The 20,561-nt window shown below is 44.0% G+C and overlaps 1 protein-coding gene across 1 annotated transcript in view; it reads right to left on the bottom strand.

The window, feature by feature from the left end:
- ren (renin) overlaps positions 1–20,561 on the bottom strand; it is a 39,977-nt gene that overhangs the window by 13,721 nt on the left and 5,695 nt on the right. Inside the window, exons 2-6 of the mRNA XM_068057733.1 lie at positions 7,343–7,490; positions 5,320–5,443; positions 4,557–4,675; positions 3,263–3,459; positions 1,325–1,447 (exon numbers count right to left, since the gene is read on the bottom strand). Coding sequence (XP_067913834.1) covers positions 1,325–1,447; positions 3,263–3,459; positions 4,557–4,675; positions 5,320–5,443; positions 7,343–7,490 — 711 coding nt within the window. The remainder of the gene's footprint in view (positions 1–1,324; positions 1,448–3,262; positions 3,460–4,556; positions 4,676–5,319; positions 5,444–7,342; positions 7,491–20,561) is intronic.

The raw sequence follows: 20,561 nt of genomic DNA on the forward strand, positions 1-20,561 counted from the left end.
GTCCACCAACTCCCCTTTATCAATTCTGTTAGTAACATTCTCAAAAACCTCCAACAGTTTCACCAAACACGATTTCCCATTCATAAATCCATGTTGACTCTGCCCAATTAGATCATTATTATCCAAGTGTCCATTTATCACATCCTTCAGAATAGATTCTAGCATTTTCCCAACTACTGATGTAAGGCTAACAGGTCTGTAATTCCCTGTTTTCTCTCTCCTTCCCTTCTTAAATAGTGGGGTGTCATTTGCGACCTTCCAATCTGCAGGAACCGCTCCAGAATCTATAGAATTTTGGAAGATGATCACCAGTGCATCCACTATCTCCATAGCTACCTCTTTCAAACCTCTGGGATGTGGAATATCAGGTCCTGGGAACTTATCAACCTTCAGCCCCATTAATTTCTCCAATGCAACCTTCTTACTAATACTAATTTCCTTCAATTCCACATTCCCTCTAATCCCTTGGATCTCTAATTCTGAGAGATTTCTTGTATCTTCCTCAGTGAAGACAGACACAAATTCATCATTTAGCTCTGCCATTTCTCTATTACCTATTATAGATTCTCCTGACTCTGCCTGTAATGGACATTTGTCTTAGCCAAATGATTTCTTTTACGTACCTGTAGAAGCTTTTACAGTCCGTTTTTATATTTTTTGCAATTAGTTCAATACTGAACTGGAGGCCTGAAACAAACACTAATAATCAGATAGCAAGAGTAATGTTATCACTGCCATAGATTAACTTTATACAACTAAATAAACACATATAATAGTAAATCTCCCTGTGCTCTTCTAGTCAAAGGAAATAATATATCTTTTTGCTGTCAGAAACAACACCATCTGTGGAACAAGGAAGAACAGTCATTTCCCAATGGAATGTTGCCCATTGAATCAATGCATTGAGCATGTGACAGAGTTTAGGATTTTAATACAGATATATACAGATTTTAAACAGAAACAAGGATTGCTTACACTTAATTTCCCTCTGCTTTCCCTCTACCATCACTCTCTTATTTTTCTTCAACTTCTACTCAATTTCTAACTAAAATCTCCTTTCTGACCAACTGCCTTTTTAAAAAAAAAAATGAAGTTGCCTCTTGAATTACTCTATTCATTTTGATTAAGTTATACAATTGAGAGATCGCTGCATAGCAGAAGTGTCAAATATTAACAGTGTTTCCCTGGTACAAACTAATCTTTAAGTTGATCACTACACGCTACAGTAATTCAGAACCAGTGTCTTTCTGAGTGAATCTGTACATGAGTGGGGTGGGGAGAGGTGGGGATGGAATCTCTTCAGCACCATGCTGTAAGGTCTCACCCTTTCACTTCGATCTGCCAGTAACCTTTCTTGACCAGGCTCAGATAGTGGAACTCCCCAGTGTAGTAGGAAGGGTCTGTGCCCCCCAGGATTATCTCACCACCTGGAGTCCCATTGGAATCCCTGTATAAACCAAGAAAACAGACAAAGTTAACAAAACAAAGAATAAGCACTAGAAGGGAGGAAGCAGCTGGGAAGGAGATGGAGCAGAGAACAGGAAGTCACTCCCCACGCTTGAATAATCTCAATCTTTGGAGTGGAGTCTCCACACTAAACTACTCAGAACTTCACATTTCTCATTTCGATTAGGGTGGCCACAAGGATGACTGGCACGTGAAGTGGAAAAGTTTCACACTGCTGTAGCAAGCTTTCCAACTCTTGCTGGATGTATCCCTGGAGCAGGTCAGAGGCTAGGAATTCTGCAGCGAGTAACTCACCTCCTGACTCCCCCAAGCCTGCCCATCATCGACAAGACATAACTCAGGAGTGTGATGGAATACTCTCCGCTTGCCTGGATGAGTGCAGTTCCAACAACACTCAGGAAGCTCGAAACCATCCAAGACAAAGTGGCCTACTTGATTAGCACCCCCATCCACCACCTTAAGCATTCACTCTCTCTACCAATGAGGCACAGTGGCAGCATTGTGTACCATATACTAGATGCACTGCAGCAACGTGCCAAGGCTCCTTCGACAGCATCTCCCAAACCCATGTTCTCTACCACCTACAAGAACAAGGGCAAGAGGTGCATGTGAACACCACCACCATCCGAGTCACACACCATCCTGACTTGGACCTGTATCACCATTCCTTCACTGTCGCTGGGTCAAAATCCTGGAACTCCCTCCCTAACAGTACTGTGGGTGAAGATAAGAATTGGGAGCAGGAATAGACCATATGTCCGTTGAGTCTGCTCTGCCATCCAATGCGATCATGACTGATCTTCTGCTTCAACTGCACTTTCCCGTTTGCTCCCCATATCCCTTGATTCCCTGAGAGCCCAAAAAGCTGTATCTCAGCCTTAAATATATTCAACCTGGAGCATCCACAGCTCTCCAGGGTAGAGAATTCCAAAGATTCATAATCCTGTGAATGAAGAAATTTCTCCTCATCTCAGTCCTAAATTATCAACCCCTTATCCTGAGAATGTGCCCCCGTGTTCTAGATTCCCCTATAGGGGAAACAACTTCTCAGTGCCTACCCTGACAAGCCCCTTCAGAATCGTGTAAGTTTAACTGAGATCGCCTTTCATTCTTCTAATCGCCAGAGAATATAGGCCCAATTTATCCAGCTTCTCATTGTAGTCCAACCCGCTCATCCCAGGGACCAATCTAGTCAACTGTACCACTTCCAAGGCAAATATATCCTTCCTTAGATATGGAGACCAAAAACATGCACAGTATTCCAGGTGTCACTTGGCAGCACTCTACCCTCTAAGTTCAAAGGTTATGGGTTCAAATCCCAATCTCAGGACATAAGCATCAAAGTCAAAGTTGATAGTCTAGTAGGAGTGCTACACTTCTGGATGAGTCCCCATCAGGTGGATGTAAAAGATCCCTTGGCACTATTTCTAAGAAGAGCAGGGGAGTTCTCCCGGATATCCTGGCCAAGACGTATACCTCAATTAACAACATAAAAACAGATTATTGGGTCTTTATCACACTGCTGTTTGTGGAAGCTTGCTGTGCGCAAGCTAACTGCCGTGTTTCCTACATCAGTGCCTACCCTTCAAAAAGTTCTTCATTGGCTGTAAAGCACTTTGAAATGTCCAGTGGTTGTGCAAAGTGCTATATAAATGCATGCCTTTCTTTTATTCCTCCATATTAGAAGGAGTTGGAAGGGCTTCAGGGCTCTCGCCCTGATACCTCCATCTCCCCGTCTCTATCACTTATCTCCTTATCCCTCATCACCTCTCTGCTCTATGGATTATGCACCCACCTGTTGTAATAAACGGAAAAAACGTCTTCATTGAGAACGTGTTGGTCCAGGATCCGCTCAAACACCGGTTTAATGTCATCGATAGAAATAGTGCGGAATCCCATCCCCAGGACCCCATCGAACTTGGCAAAGATGAAAGGGTAAGCTGGCAAGGCAGTAGCCTCAGCAAAAACCTGGATAACTGGGATATTGGCCACCTACCGGAATAAAGGTCATGCTTTATAAATCACATAGATCATAGAAAGATGGATCACAGATCCATTTACGGCATACAGGGAGGCCATTTGGCCTATCAAGTCCATATCAGCTCTCATCAGAGCAATCCAATCAATCCCATTCTCACAAATTAGTGTAATCATACTTCACACTGGGGTTCCAGTGCTGGGGAGGTCGGCAAGGCAGGGTGGAGGGACTGGGCAAGAGGAGGTGGAGGGACTGGGGGGCAGGGCAAAGGGAGGTGGGGGGGGGAGGAGGAACAGGCTGGAGGGACTGAGTGAGGGGAGGTGGAGTGACTGGACAAGGGGAGGTGGAGGGACTGGGGGGCAGGGCAAAGGGAGGTGGGGGGGAGGAACAGGCTGGAGGGACTGTGAGGGGAGGTGGAGTGACTGGACAAGGGGAGGTGGTGGGACTGGGGGTTAAGGTGAAGGGCCTGGGTGAGGGGAGGTGGTGGGACTGGGGGGACAGGGCAAAGGGAGGTTGGGGGGGGAGGCAGAGCAGGCTGGAGGGACTGAGTGAGGGGAGGTGGAGTGACTGGACAAGGGGAGGTGGTGAGACTGGGGGTTAAGGTGAAGGGTCTGGGTGAGGGGAGGTGGTGGGACTGGGGGGACAGGGCAAAGGGAGGTTGGGGGGGGGAGGCAGAGCAGGCTGGAGGGACTGTGAGGTGAGGTGGAGTGACTGGATGAGGGGAGGTGGAGTGACTGGATGAGGGGAGGTGGAGGGACTGGGCGATGGGAGGTGGTGGGACTGGGGGGACAGGGGAAAGGGAGGTTGGGGGGGAGGCGCAGCAGGTTGGAGGGACTGAGTGAGGGGAGGTGGAGGGACTGGGCGATGGGAGGTGGTGGGACTAGTGAGTTAATTACCGTGTACTATAATATTCAATTCACTATTCTTTGTTTATTAAAGGAGCAGTCACTCTTGTTAAAGGCACAGGCACTTTTCACTCTCCTGCTTCATTACTAAAGGAGTTACACAGTGATAAGCCCTTATCCTGCTGAATAAACAGAAACTGTAAACAATACACAGTAATTAATCTTTACGTTGATACAGGAACATGAATTCATTGCCTATTTCTCACCAGTACGATGTCTTGACTGAGGATTCCCTTCACATTGCCAGATCCGTATTCAATGGCAAATCCTTGTCCGTTGGCCTCATATGTCCTTGAGGTGGAGGAATCGTATCTGTTATGGGAAACTGCAACGTGCCAAAACAAGGTACAAGCTATTTAATTTTATGCAATTTAATCATTTTCTTTGTCATTTTTTTTGAGGGTCTGATACGTATAAATCTACTATTGTCCTATAGCTCCCTCCAGTGGCAAATCAGCTTCTGTGCTAAACCAAAGCAAAACACTATATAGTTAAAAATTCTCCTCAGTTCTATTCCTTGCCATATCCTTAATTTTGTATCTTCTGTTTCTTTTTGCTTCACTTTTCACTGTTTTATTTTTCTCTCGTTTTTCTAATCTTAAAAATGTTGCTATTATCTGAATCTTTAACTTTCTTCACAATTTCTCATCGATTTTTGTTTCTCAAGCATTTCATTCCTGCCCAGGTTCTGATTGAATCTGAAGTAACTTCCAGGTTCTGCTTTTCATTTCAAAGTTCTTGCGAAGGTTGGGAGTGTGGGGTAGGGTGGCAGGGCTGACGATTGCATCAGTCTTACAGGCGTGTCAGGAATTTGGTTCGGAGACTTCAACACGGCAGCGATAGGTTTACACCCAGCTGACCAGATGCAGGGAGAGAAGTGATGGAGATCCCATTGATGGAGGAATGCTCACTGAATTGTGATGATGAGTGGGTCTGCAGCTACCTTACATTAATTCAGAGGACACTTACGACAAGCCGCATAGATGGGTGAACAGTTGGCTGATGGTATCCAGAGATTGGCTGACCCAGTGTCAAAGATGACTTTGAAGATCTGTGGGGGTGTCCCAATGCTGATCTCTCCAAAGTATTGGGTCTGAAAAGGACAACACAACAACAAAGACCGCAGGATGTCTCAAAGCGCCTTATAGCCAATGAATTCTTTTTGAATTGTAGCCACTGTAGGAAATGTGGCAACTAATTTGCGCACAGCAAGCTCCCACAAACAGCAATACGATAATGACAAGTTAATCTGTTTTTAGTGATGTTGGTGGAGGAATAAACATTGGCCCAGGACACCGGGGAGAAATCCATTGCTTTTCTTCAAAATCGTGCCATTGAATCCTTTAACATCACCTGAGGGAGCAGACAGAGCCATGGTCTTATCTGAAAGACGGCACCTCTGACAGTACAGCACTCCCTAGAGTGTCAGCTTACATTAGATGCCCAAGTCTCTGGAGTGGGGTTTGAACCCACAACGTGCTGACACAGAGAGGAGAGAAGAGTGCTAGACGGGGAGTGGTAGCTTAGCAGTTGTTACTGGACTAGGAATCCAGAGACCTGGGATAATTGTCTGGAGCTCAAAACCTACCATGGAAGCTAGGGAGTTAAAATTCAGTTAATTAAATCAATCTGGAATAAGAAGCTGGTATCAGTGATGGTGAGCAGGAAACTACTGGATTGGGTTATCAGAAAGAGTTAGTGTCACTCTTGGTCAGCCTGGTCCAAGCACTACTTTCTGACCAATTAGAGGGATGGGTGACTCCCTACCATTGGCAGCACCAATCCTAGTCTCTGGTGTTCAGAAGGAGCACGGGTTGATTTTTAGCTCCAGGAAGGATTCGATTCCACTAGTCTCCCTCCCGCGCAAACTACAGCCAAGGTCAGGAACTCACATAGTATGGAAGCTTAGGATTGAAGACTGTCACTCCATGGTGTAGGCACATGCTGATGTTTGTGATCTGTGCCCATAACTGATACAGTCTCGGTGCAAACTGTGTGCTTTGCTAATGACCAATAATGCCACCGTTGCAAGATTAAGAAGAATTAGATAGAATGTCAAGGCCATTTGGTTTTCAACTAGTGATATTTTCGGGGAGAGTTCAAGTTTCAGTTGAATATAAAACCAGTTGGGGGCTTCAAGTCACTGACAGAAATTTTAGCCCTAGTACTTTGGAAGGATGTTTGAAGACATAACTGACAGACAGATGTAACTGACAGAAATTGAAGCCAGATGTTAGAGAGAGGGACAGGAGCAAGGGACCCAGGATTCAATTAAAAGTCGAACAGGAGCCAGAGCTGGACACCCAGCTGAAGGTAGGAGCCAGGCCCTAGGAAACAGATGGGATGTGGCCCAGAACCAGAGACCAGAGAGAGACATAGCACTAATTCTGATTTATTTCTCCCTTCCTCATGCTCTGACCACCAGGCTAGGAGAATGTGTGGTTAACCTGCTCCAAGCATCTAGCATTGCGATGGTGATGGCTAGCAAGTTTGGAGATATCCCTTCCTCCGATTTTTGCCTTCTTGTGGCAGTAAGGAATCCTTCTTTTGTTTGACGTCTTCACTCAAGACCTTAGCAATCTGGACAATCAAACCAACAACTCCTCACTGAACCATACAGCACAGAACTGTAACACACCGCACTGTGATACCACGCCCTAGGAATAAAATTTAAGCAGGGCGGCACAGTGGTTAGCACCGCAGCCTCACAGCTTTGGGGACCCGGGTTCGATTCTGGGTACTGCCTGTGCAGAGTTTGCAAGTTCTCCCTGTGACTGTGTGGGTTTTCGCCGGGTGCTCCAGTTTCCTCTCACAGCCAAAGACTTGCAGGTGATAGGTAAATTGGCTTTTGTAAATTGCCCCTAGTGTAGGTAGGTGGTAGGGAATATGGGATTACTGTAGGGTCAGTATAAATGGGTTGGTACAGACTCGGTGGGCCGAAGGGCCTGTTTCAGTTCCGTATCTCTAAATAAACAAATACAACTGCACTTACGTCCAGGTAGTTGGTAAGAATTGTTGGTGCTGTTCCATTGCGCACATTTGTCTGAAAGGCTTTATTAACCTCCTGAGCAACATCCATCGGTTTCAATCCAAGTTGCCGCAGTGATTGGCGAATGGATGGCATTTTATGGAGAGGGACCCTGTGGAGAAAGGAATGGTATGAAGTGCAACAACATAAGCCTCTGCTAAATATCAGTGAACAAGAATAGGTCATTCAGCCCATCAGTTACAGTGGTTCCATAGACCATGCACAATCTACCTAATTATCAACAACCACTTGCATTTAAATAGCACTTTTAACATAGCAAACCATCTCAAGGTGCACCACAGGAAGGTAAATCAGATAAAAACCCACACTGAGCCAAAGAGACAAAGAGGGTGGCACAGTGGCGCAGTGGTTAGCACCGCAGCCTCACAGCTCCAGGGACCCGGGTTCGATTCTGGGTACTGCCTGTGCGGAGTTTGCAAGTTCTCCCTGTGACCGTGTGGGTTTTCTCCGGGTGCTCGGGTTTCCTCCCACAGCCAAAGACTTGCAGGTGATAGGTAAATTGGCCATTGTAAATTGCCCCTAGTGTAGATAGGTGATAGGGAATATGGGATTACTGTAGGGTTAGTATAAATGGGTGGTTGTTGGTCAGCACAGACTCGGTGGGCCGAAGGGCCTGTTTCAGTGCTGTATCTCTAAATAAAGTAAATAAATTAAAATAAAAATTAGGACAGGTGACCAAATGCTTGGTCAAAATGGTAGGTTTTAAGCAACAACTTAAAAGAGAGAGCGGTAGAGAATTGGAGAGGCTTAGGGATGAAATTTCAGAGCTTTAGAACCATAGCAGCTTCAGGCACGGCCACTAATGGTGGATTGAAGAAAGTGGGGGATGTTCAAGAGGCCAGAATTAGAGGAGCACAGAGGTCTCTGAGGATTGTAGCGTCGCAAGAGGTCACAGAGAGAGGTAGTGGGTGAGAACATGGAAGGACTTGAACACAAGATTATGAGTTGTAAAATCGAGGCATTTCTGCACCAGGAACCAGTGCAGGTCAGTGAGCACAGGGGTGATGGGTGAACAGGACTTGGTGCATTTAGACACCGGCAGAAACAGTTTGGAAGAGCTCAATGTTACAGAGGGTGGAAAGTAGGAGACTGGCTGGGCAATAGAACTCCAAACTACCCATTTCACCTCCTGAGGGAAAGTTTTACATAAGTACTTCCTACAAGGTAATTGAGCAAAGCCCCAGAATATTCACCAGTTTCTCTGGTCAGTCAACCTCCCCCCCTCCTTATCCATCATTGCAGCTCAGCAACCATTGGCCTTACACGAAACTGGAAGGGCAAACGGTAAAACAGTGGGAAAATGAGGTGATGTCCTGATTTTTTTCACAGCCGCCCATTTGCTGCTTGTCACATGTAAATGCCAGCTGGGGTTTAGAGGGTTAAATTATGAGGACAGGTTGCATAACCGTGGCCTGTAATCTCCTGAGTATGGAAGATTGAGGGGTGATCTAATTGAAATGTTTAAAATAATGAAAGTATTTGATAGGGCAGATATGGAGAAGCTATTTCTTTTGGTGAGAGAATCAAAAATAAGGGGACATAATCTTAAAATTAGAATTAAGCCAACTGGGAAGGAAATCAGGAAACATGTTTTCACGCAAATCTGGAGAAATTTGGAGCTCGTTCCCCAAAAAGCCTAGGGTGTTGTGGATGATTGGTGCTTTCAAGACGGAGATTGATAGGTTTTTGTTAGGGATATGGAGCAAAGGCAGGTGAAAGGAGTTGAAGCCGAGATCAGCAATGGTCTAATTGAATGGCGGAGCAGGCTTGAGGGGTCAAATGGACTACTCCGTTCCTATGGAAAACAAGGCTTGGGTTCCAAAGCTCCTTTGGTTCTGCCACTATCACCAACATACAAGGCTATGGGCCAAGTGCTGGAAAATGGGATTAGAAGAGATAGGTGCTTGATGGCTGGCACAGGCACGATGGGCTGAAGGGCCTGATTCTGTGCTGTATAACTCAATGACTCGATAACTACCCCAGAAACATAAGAGAGTGTATGTGTATATGTGTTGGCACATGTAGATGAAAACAAGCTTGCACTTATATAGCACCTATCACAACTTCAGGACATCCCAAAGTACTTTACAGCCAATGAAGTACTTCAGAAGTGTAGACACTGTTGTAATAGAGGAAACACAGTAGCCAATTTGCACACAGCAAGCTCCCACAAACAGCAATGTGATAATGACCACATAATCTGTTTTATTTAGTGATGTTGGTCGAAAGATTACTGTTGGCCAGGATACCAGGGATAACCACCCTGCTCTTCTTTGAAATAGGGCCATGTGATCTTTTACACTCAACTGAGAAAGCACATACTACATTCAAAAGACAGCACTTCCTCAGTACTGCAGTGGAACATCACTCAAGCATTTGTGCTTAAATCTCTGGAGCAAGATTTGAACCCATTACCTTTCAAATCAGAGAAGACAGTGCGACCAACTGAGCCACTCTGTAAACAGCCCTTTAAATATGATCCTAAAACTCACCCTTCAACCAAACCTTTAGCCACCCATCCTGCTCTGTTGCTTCCATGTCTGGCTATCCACTCCTCTACCTTTTACCAATTGAGAAATGCATCAGGATTTTATTTTTAATATTATAAATGCAAGTGATTCCAGTTATAAAATACTCAAAACAGCCCCAAACATCTTGAGACTGATTCTCTTATTTGGGGCTGGTGACCATCTTCCTGAAACAGCTACAAGAGGTCACAAAACCCTTCGGGTCTCATCAGACCAGAGAATAAATGACTCCTGGGCATTACAGCAGGGTCGGCTGAAATGTCAAAAAGACTTTCTCACAGAGCTTGAGTTTTAAGCTGCTCCCAAATATTCAACTGGATGGCACATTCACTCAAGGTATCTGACCCCACCACGACCTCAAGTTGGCAGCAAAAGCCTGCCGTCCAAAAATTAAATTACTGTGTATTTCCAATAAACACAATCTTAAACATTCACAGATTGCAAGACATCGCAAATATTAAACAAGCTGACTTCATTTTAATACGTACAAGCCTTTCCCATTTCTTTCACATTCTCTTATATTCCCTGACTGTGACAGAAAATACATAGGGCTGAATTTTTCCAATTAGGGTTAAGTCCCGCTACCGGGAGCTGACCCCTTCTCTGGTGGGCAGTGGGAACCTGGGCGGCATTTTGCTAGTGGCAGCCAATTAACAGACCGTCACCGGGGCTGTCATCCAGCTTGCCACTTTGCCTTGGGTCACGTAGGCTTTTACTTTCGTCACCAGTCTGCCATGTGGGACTTATCAAAAGCCTTGCTAAAACCCATATAGAATACATCAAATGCACTATCCTCATCGACCCTTCTTGTTACCCCCTCAAAAAATTCAATAAAGTTAGTCAGCCACAACCATCCCTTAACAAATCCATGCTGACTGTCTTTGATTAATCTGTCTTTCTAAATACGAAGATACAAACTAGGAGCAGGAGTAGGCCATTTGACGCTTCGAGCCTGCTCCACCATTCAATAAGATCATGACTGATCTGATTGTAACCTAAACTCCACATTCCCGCCTACCCCTGATAACCTTCCACCCCCTTGCTTATCAAGAATCTACTACCTTTGCCTTAAAAATATTCAAAGTCTCTGCTTCCACTGCCTTTTGAGGAAGAGAATTCCAAAGTCTCATGACCCTCTGAGAGAAGAGATTTCTCCTCATCTCTGTCTTAAATGGGCGACCCCCTTATTTTTAAACAGTGACCCCCTAGTTCTAGATTCTTCCACAAGAGGAAACATCCTTTCCACATCCACCCTGTCAAGACCCCTCAGGATCTTACATGTTTCAATCAAGTCACCTCTTACTCTTTTAAACTCCACCAGATACAAGCCTAGCCTGTCCAATTTTTCCTCATAAGACAACACACTCATTGCAGGTATTAGAAGGGTCACTGACTTGAAACGTTAACTCTGCTTCTCTCTCCACAGATGCTGCCAGACCTGCTGAGTGTTTCCAGCATTTCTTGTTTTTATTTTATATTAGTCTAGTAAACCTTCTCTGAACTGCTTCCAACATTTACATCCTTCCTTAAATAAGGAGACCAGTACAGTACACAGTACTCCAGATGTTGTCTCACCAATGCCCTGTATAGCTGAAGCATAACCTCCCTACCTTGGTATTCAATTCCCCTCGCAATAAACAACATTCTATTAGCTTTCCTAATTATTTGCTGAACCTACATACTAACCTTTTGCGATTTATGCACTAGGACACCCAGATCCTTCGTAGCCTTCTTATGTCCTCTTCACAACATACTTACCTACCTATCTTTGTGTCATCAGCAAATTTAGCGACCATACCTTTGGTCTCTTCATCCAGGTCATTGATATAAATTGTAAAAAGTTGAGGCCCCAGCACAGATCCCTGCTGGACTCCACTCATTACATCTTGCCAATCAGAAAATGACCCATTTATGCCTACTCTCTGTTTCCTGTTAGCTAGCCAATCTTCTGTCCATGCCAATATGTTACCCCCTACACCATGAACGTTTAGTTTCCGCAATAACCTTTGATGTTATCAAATGCCTTCTGGAAATTTAAGTACAGTACGTCCACTGGTGCTCCTTTATCCACAGCACATGTTACTTCCTCAAAGAACTCCAACAAATTGGTTAAACATGATTTCCCTTTCACAAAACCATGTTGATTCTACCTGATTACCTTGAACTTTTCTAAGTGCCCTGCTATAACACCTTTAACAATAGCCTCCAACATTTTCCCTAAGACAGATGTTAAGCTAACTGGCCTGTAGTTTCCTGCTTTCTGCCTCCCTCCCTTTATGAATAAAGGAGTTACATTCGCTATTTTCCAATCTAATGGAACCGTCCCTGAATCTAGGGAATTTTGGAAAATTAAAACCAACGCATCAACTATCCCACTAGCCACTTCTTTTAACACCCTAGGATGAAGTCCATCAGGACCCGGGGACCTGCAGCTCCAACAATTTGCTCAGTACCACTTCCCTGGTGATTGTAATTTTCTTGAGTTCCTCCCTCCCTTCCATGAAGATTTATCCTGTCCCTCAGAATATTTTTCCAATAATTTTCCCACCAGCCTGTTTAGGCTGAATGGCCTTTAATTCTCAGTCTACCCCTTTTTCCCTTTTTAAACAATGATACAACGTTAACTGTCCTCTAGGCCTGTGGCACCACACCTGTAGCCCGAGAGGATTGGCAAATGATGGTCAGAGCTTCCACCATTTCTTGCTCTGCTTCCCTTAACAGCCTAGGATACAATTTGTCCAGGGCGGGGATTTATCCACTTTCAAAGATGTTAAACCCATTAATATTTCCTCTCTCACTATGCTAATTTCATCTAATATTTCACTCTCTTCCTCCTTGGTTGCAATGCCTGTATCGTCTGTATTTGTGAAAACAGATGCAAGGTATTCCTAAGAACCATGCCCACGTCCTCCGCACCCATACGTAGGTTACCCTTATGGTCCCTAATAGGCCTTACTCTTTCCTTAGTTATTCTCTTACCCTTTATGTATTTATAAATAAATCTTTAGGTTTTCATTGATTTTATTTGCCAACATTTTTTCATGCCCTCTCTTTGCTTTCCTAATTTCCTTTTTAATTTCACCCCTACACTTTTTACACTCCTCTAGGTGTTCTGCAGTATTGAGCCCTCGGTATCTATCATAAGCTTCCCTTTTTTCTTTTATCCTCTCCTTTAAGCCCTTTGACATCCATAGTCCCACACTTTTTCTTTTAGGGAACATACTTGCCCTATCTCTTTCTTGAATGCTGCCCACTGATCTGATATTTATTAACCTTAAAGTAGCTATTTCCAGTCCACTTTAACAAAATCATATCTCAGCTTAGTAAAACTAGCGTTTCCCCAATTAAGAGCTTTTATTCCTGGTCTATCTTTGTCCTTTTCCATAACTACTCTAAATTTAAATAAATTATGATCACTTCCACCAAAGTGCTTCCCAACTGATACCCCGCCCACCTACCCAGCTTCATTCCCTAAAACTAAGTCCAGAACCAAACTCTCTATTGTTGGGCTTGCTACATATTGGCTAAAAACAGTTCTCCTCAATGTATTTTAAGAATTCTGCTCCCTCTATGTCTTTCACACTACTTCTATCCCTGTTAATATTAGAGTAATTGAAATCCTCCACAATTACTGTTCTATTGTTTTTGCACTTCTCAGAGATTTGCCTACATATTTACATTCTCTCTCCCTCTGACTGTAGGTCCAAGAGTGTCATTTCCCCTTTTTTGTTCTTCAGTTCAACCCATATGGCCTCATTTGATGATCCTTCTACCATATCATCCCTCCTCCCAGCTATAATTGCGTCTTTATATTGCGACCCTCCCTCCGAGGTAGCAGATTAAAAAGCAAGACCTCAAAGGTTGTAATCTCAAGGAGTCTTACTAGTAAGGCAGATGAATTGAGGGCATTGATTAACACATGGGAATATGTTATTATTGCTATCACAGAGACATGGTTGAGGGAAGGGCAGGACTGGCAGCTCAATATTCCAGGGTATAGAATCCTCAGGGGAGGGTGTAAAAGAGGAGGTGGCATTGCACTGTTGATCAAGGAGTCAATTACTGCAGAAAGAAGCGATGATATCTTAGAAGGTTCCTCAAATGAGGTCATATGGGTAGAACTTAAAAACAAAAAGGGGGCAATCACTTGGCTTGGAGTGTATTACAAGCCTCCAAACAGTCCTAATCCTGTTTAGGACTGGACCTAATCCTAGGGAATGAAGCCGGACAAGTGGTACAAGTTTCAGTGGGGGACCATTTCGGGGATAGTGACCATAACTCTGTAAGATATAAGGTAGTTATGGAAAAGGAGAAAGAGAGACTTGAAAGAAAAGTACTGAATTGGGGAAGGTCGATTTCAATATGATAAAACAGGATCTGGCCAAAGTGGACTGGGAACAGCTACTTGTAGGAAAGTCAACATCAGATCAGTGGGAATCATTCAAAGAGGAAATAGTGAGAGTTCAGGGCCAATATGTTCCCGTAAAGGTGAAGGGTAGGACCAACAAGTCCAGGGAACCCTGCATGTCAAGGGATATAGAGGATTGGATAAGGGGAAAAAAAAGGAGGCTTATGGCAGATTCAAAGTGCTGAAAACAGTGGAGGCCCTAGAGGAGTATAGAAAGTGTCAGGGGGTACTTAAAAAAGTAATTAGGAGAGCGAGGAGGAGACATGAAAAAACACTAGCGGGCAAGATAAAGGAAAATCCTAAGGCGTTTTATAGGTATATTAAGGGCAAGAGGATAACCAGGGAAAGGGTAAGGCCCATTAGGGACCAAAGTGGCAACCTGTGTGTGGAGCCAGAGGACATAGGTGAGGTTTTAAATGATTATTTTTCATCTGAGTTCAATATGGAGAAGGACGATGTAGGTGTAGAGATCAGGGAGGGGGATTGTGAAAAACTTGAACAAATTAGCATTGAAAGAGAGGAAGTATTAGCTGTTTTAGCAGGCTTAAAAGTGGATAAATCCCCAGGCCCAGATGAGATGTATCCCAGGCTGTTATGTGAGGCAAGGGAGGAGATAGCAGGGGCTCTGACACAAATTTTCAAATCCTCTCTAGTCACAGGAGAGGTACCAGAGAACTGGAGGACAATGAATGTGGTACCATTATTCATGAAGGGTAGCAGGGATAAACCAGGTAATTACAGGCCAGTGAGTCTAACATCAGTGGTTGGGAAACTCTTGGAAAAAATTCTGAGGGGCAGGATTAATCTCCACTTGGAGAGGCAGGGATTAATCAGGGATAGTTAGCATGGCTTTGTCAGGGGGAGATTGTGTCTAACAAACTTGATTGAATTTTTCACGGAGGTGACCAGATGTGTAGATGAGGATCAGGCTGTTTATGTAGTCTACATGGACCTCAGTAAGGCTTTTGATAAGGTCCCTCATGGGAGATTGGTCAAGAAGTTAAGAGCCCATGGGATCCAGGGCAATTTGGCAAATTGGATCAAAAATTGGCTTAGTAGCAAGAGGCAGAGGGTGATGGTCAAGGGTTGTTTTTGCAAGTGGAAGCCTGTGACCAGTGGTGTACTGCAGGGATCGGTGCTGGGACCCTTGCTGTTTGTAGTGTACATTAATGATTTAGACCTGAATATAGGAGGTATGATCAGTAAGTTCGCAGATGACACAAAAATTGGTGGTGTCGTAAATAGTGAGGAGGAAAGCCTTAGATTACAAGATGACATAGATGGGCTGGTAAGATGGGCAGAGCAGTGGCAAATGGAATTTAATCCTGAGAAGTGTAAGGTGATGCATTTTGGGAGGACTGACAAGGCAAGGGAATATACAATGGATGGTAGGACCCTAGGAAGTACAGAAGGTCAGAGGGAACTTGCTGTACTTATCCATAGATCACTGAAGGCAGCAGCACAGGTAGATTAGGTGGTTAGGAAGGCATATAGGATACTTGCCTTTATTAGCCGAGGCACAGAATATAAGAGCAGGGAGGTTATGATGGAGCTGTACAAAACGCTAGTTAGGCCACAGCTGGAGTACTGTGTACAGTTCTGGTCACCACACTACAGGAAGGATGTGATTGCACCGGAGAGGGTGCAGAGGAGATTCACCAGGATGTTGCCTGTGCTGGAGCATTTCAGCTATGAAGAGAGACTGGATAGGCTAGGGTTGTTTTCCTTAGAACAGAGAAGGATGAGGGGGGGCCTGATTGAGGTATGCAAAATTATGAGGGGCATTGATAGGATAGATAGGAAGAAACTTTTTCCCTTAGCAGAGGGATCAATAACCAGGGGGCATAGATTTAAGGTAAGGGGCAGGAGGTTTAGATGGGATTTGAGGAAATATCTTTTCACCCAGAGGATGGTTGGAATCTGGAACACACTACCTGAAGAGGTGGTAGAGGCAGGTACCCTCACAACATTTAAGAAGTATTTAGATGAGCACTTGAAATGCCATAGCATACAAGGCTATGGGCCAAGAGATGGAAAATGGGATCAGAATAGATAGGTGCTTGATGGCTGGCACAGACACGATGGGCCAAAGGGCCTGTTTCTGTACTGTATAACTCTATGACTCTATGACTCCTTTTTTATCCCCATCTCTGTCTTGTCTGAAAACCCTGTTATCAGGAATGTTGAGCTGTTATTCCTGCCCTTCTTTCAGTCATGTCTCAGTAATATCTATAATATCATAGTCAGTCTGTGCTCTCAGCTTATCTGCCTTATTCCCAAGACTTCTTGCATTGAAGTATATACCCTTAGCACTGCCAATTCCCTTGTTGTCTATTTTCTAGCCTTTGTTTCCTATGCCTTCCAAACATGCTTACTAATTTTCTGCAACTTTTCCTTTCTGCCTTCAGAATCTACTCTCAAGTTCCCATCTCTCTGCCAAGCTAGTTTAAACCCTCCCCACCAACACTTGCAAAACCCCTGCAAGGATATTAGTCCCAGTCCTGTTGAGGTGCAACCCATCTGACTTGTACAGGTCCCACCTCCCCCAGAAGAGTTCCCAATGCCTCAGGAATCTCCCTGCTGCATCATCTCTCCAGCCAAGTATTCATCAGTTCTATCTTCCTAATTCAGTACTCACTAGCTCATGGCACCGAGTAATCCTGCTTTTCAATCTCTCTCCTCGCTCCCTAAATTTCACCTTCAGGCTCCCATCCCTCTTTCTGCCTACATCATTGATGCTGATATGGACCCCGACCTCAGGCTGTTCATCCTCACCCCTCTGAATGTCCTGCAGTCGCTCAGTGGACATCTCTGACCCTGGCCCAGGAAGGCAACATACCATCCTCGATTCATGTCTGCAGCCACAGAAGTGCCTGTCTGTTTCCCTCACTATTAAATCCTCTACCATTATTGCTCGGCTCATGTTATATATGTTGGTTATTATACTGATAACGACTTATTCCCCTCAACATTCTACTCTTTTCAAACAGTTACAGGAAATATTACAACAACAACTTGCATTTATATAGAAATTTTAACCTAAATTGAAATCTCAGAGTGTAAAGAGACAAAATGAATGACATAGGTAAAGAATCAGATGCTAAGTGGTTCCTTTAGCTTTAGGAATTGATCTCTATTGGACAACTCCTCCAACTAACCAGGACAGAAAACTTTATCAAACATTTGAAACAGTCTAAATTGTTACCCGAGGTCCAGGAGATTGTTCAAGTCACAAAAATCATACAAGGTGTGAGATTCAGTGTGCAAACTTGGTGAAAAGGTACAGCATTGGTAAAGGGTGCAGTGCACAGTATAAGAAAAAAAGAAAGATTTGTATTTATATAGAGCTTTTCATGACTTTGCAGCCAATGAAGTACCTGTCTGAAGTCTAGTCACTGTAGTAAGGCAGGAAACACAGCAGCCAGTATGCGCACAGCAAGCTCCCACAACCATGTGATAATGACCAAATAATCTGTTCTTGTGATTTTGGTTGAGGGATAAATATCAGCCAGGACACTGGGGAGAACTCCCCTGCTCCTCTTCAAAATAGTCGAATATCTTTTACACCCACCCAAGCAGGCAGAAGGGGTCTCGGTTTAACATCTCATCCAAAAGATGGCTCCACCGACAGTGCAGTGCTCCCTCAGTACTGCACTGGAGTGTCAGCCTTTATTTTTCAGTTCAAGTCCTGGATTGCCACCAACTGAGCTATATCAGTAGGAAAGGCATTGATTTAGCAGTACTACTAGTTACACAGTGTGAACGCAACAGACACTGATGGAAAGTAGTTTATGACTTTCAATATTCCTTCAGTTGACAGGACTATATATTTATGTGGTGTTAATTACAATAGTTTAATTACAATAGTACAAAGACCAATTTAAATGCAAATATACTCTGGTCATTAATGAACATCCAGGGGTTACATATTTGGTTACATGATGCAGATTACATGAGTACAAAAAGCAATTTAAATGCTAATATTCCCTGGTAGTTAACGATCATCCAGGGATTGAAAGGGGCCTGAATCTTTGACAGGTTAGCACTCAGAAGGTGTGAACAGGCAGGATATTAATGTCATTTAGATGGGGAGTCTCACCATAACATCTTACAGCCCAGAAGGAGGCCATTTGGCCCATTGTTCCCGTGCTGGCTCTTTGGTAGAGCTATGCAATTGATCCTACTGTTGATTTTTTTTAATGAATCCCCCTTTTTATTGATTTATTTCCCTCGGGTGTAGAAATCACTGACTCATTCTGGGATATGATTCGAGGGTTGCAGGCAACCTTTATGCCTCAGCTTCAAACCTGAATATCAGCAGACTATTTGACCACAGAGAATCGTTGCTCCTGTCACTCATCCAACTTCCAGAAAAAACCCCAAAGTGCACTTTGCAGTAGGAACGACTTAACAACAACAACTTGCATTTATATAGCACCTTTAACATAGTAAAGGCACTTCACAGGAGCGTTATCAAATTTTGACACTAATCTACATAAGGAGATATTAGAACAGGTGACCAAAAGCTTGATCAATGAGGGAGGTTTTAAGGAGAGTCCTAAAGGAGGCGGCAGAGAGGTTTAGGGAGAGAATCTCACAGTTTAGGGCTCAGGCAGCTGAAAGCACGGTCACCAATGGTGGAGCAACTGAAACTAGGGATGAGCAAGAGGCTAGAATTGGACGAGCTCAGATATTTCAGAGGGTTGTGGGGCTGGAGGAGGTTATAGAGATGAGGAGGGACGAGGCCATAGAGAGATTAGAAACAAGGATGCATATTTTAAAACAGTTAGCAGCAGTGGGAATGCTGCCCAACTCTTTTCCCCTCTCAGACCCAGGAGCAGTGAGACGAAGTGTAGCGTCCCAGAGCCACACTACCTGGGCCTCAGGGCCTCACCTAATTCAGCACAAACCAGGGAGGAAACCCGACTCCTTCCCAGTCCGTCTGGCTCAGTGTAAGATTGGGAGGGGCAAGGAGCCATTGGGTCAAATCACAAGCCCCTCTTTTTTAAAACAAAATCCATTTATTTTCCACCCTGGCACAACTCAGGTGATTCTGTATCACTTTATAATAACATCTTGCATTTATATAGCACCTTTATTGTAATAAAACGTCCCAAGGCACTTTACAAGAGCATTATGGGACAACATTTGACACCGAGCCACATAAGGAGATATTAGGACAGATAACCAAAAGCTTGGTCAAAGAGGTCAGTTTTAAGGAGCATCTTGAAGCAGGAGCAAGAGGAAGAGAGACGGAAAGGTTAAGGGAGGGAATTACAGAGCTTAGGGCCCAGGTGATTGAAGGCATATTCATGGGGGAAATGAAAATTGGAAATGCACTGTCTCAACATCTCATGTGTCAAATTTTGTCTAATATTGCACCTGAGAAGCACTGTTATGACCAGGAGAGGAAGGGGTCTCAGGCTCCCCTTTCGCCCCTTCTCTGGTATGACCGCAACAGAGTTTATTCCTTTAACAGTGATTTAGCTTACCACCTCAGTGAGCACTTGTTCACTGTTCCTCTAATTATAAGTGTAAATAAACCAATCAGACAGGTTTTCTTCAGTTTAAACAAGAAAGATGTAAGTTTATTAACCTTATCACTCTAAACTGGTTAAAATTACTAAAATCCACGACACATCCACGCTCACATTCATACGAGAGGCACACACACACAAATGGATACAGAGGGGAAAAAGATTTGGGAGGTTGAAGTAAAGTTCATAATAAATGGAATTCAAAAACTGAGTTTCAGAGTCCTTAGTTAAAGTTAAAGTCTTGAAGTCCTCACTGGGCCACGTGCACAATTAGGGCTTGTTTCTCTGGTTCTGGAAGGCAGGAGAGGAGCTTTATCTGCGTCCCCTGGTTGTTGCCTGTAAGATTCTGTAGTCTTGAGGCTTAATAGTTGCCAGTGAGGCTTCCCTGGGACTTCGCTGGAGAGCGAGAGAGAGAAGTGCTTTCTTCCTTGGAGTTCAGTTACTGTCTTTCTTCTTCTGAGGCACAATTCACAAACTCAGAGTTATACAAGTAGGTATGTCATTTGGCCACTTCTTTGTTTAAAAACAGAGGTTTCTGGAAGGTTTTTTTGAAATTCAAAGTTCTTCTCTCAAGCTGTGCAAACATACTTGTTGGGGGGGGGGAGGTTTGGCTCTTTTGAAGTCAATGGGTGTTGATGGCTTTTGATGACCAGTATTGTCAAAAACCATTCTCGGTAACTGAATCAGAG

The sequence above is a fragment of the Heterodontus francisci genome, chromosome 25, assembly GCF_036365525.1.
Source record: "Heterodontus francisci isolate sHetFra1 chromosome 25, sHetFra1.hap1, whole genome shotgun sequence".
NCBI lineage: Eukaryota > Metazoa > Chordata > Chondrichthyes > Heterodontiformes > Heterodontidae > Heterodontus > Heterodontus francisci.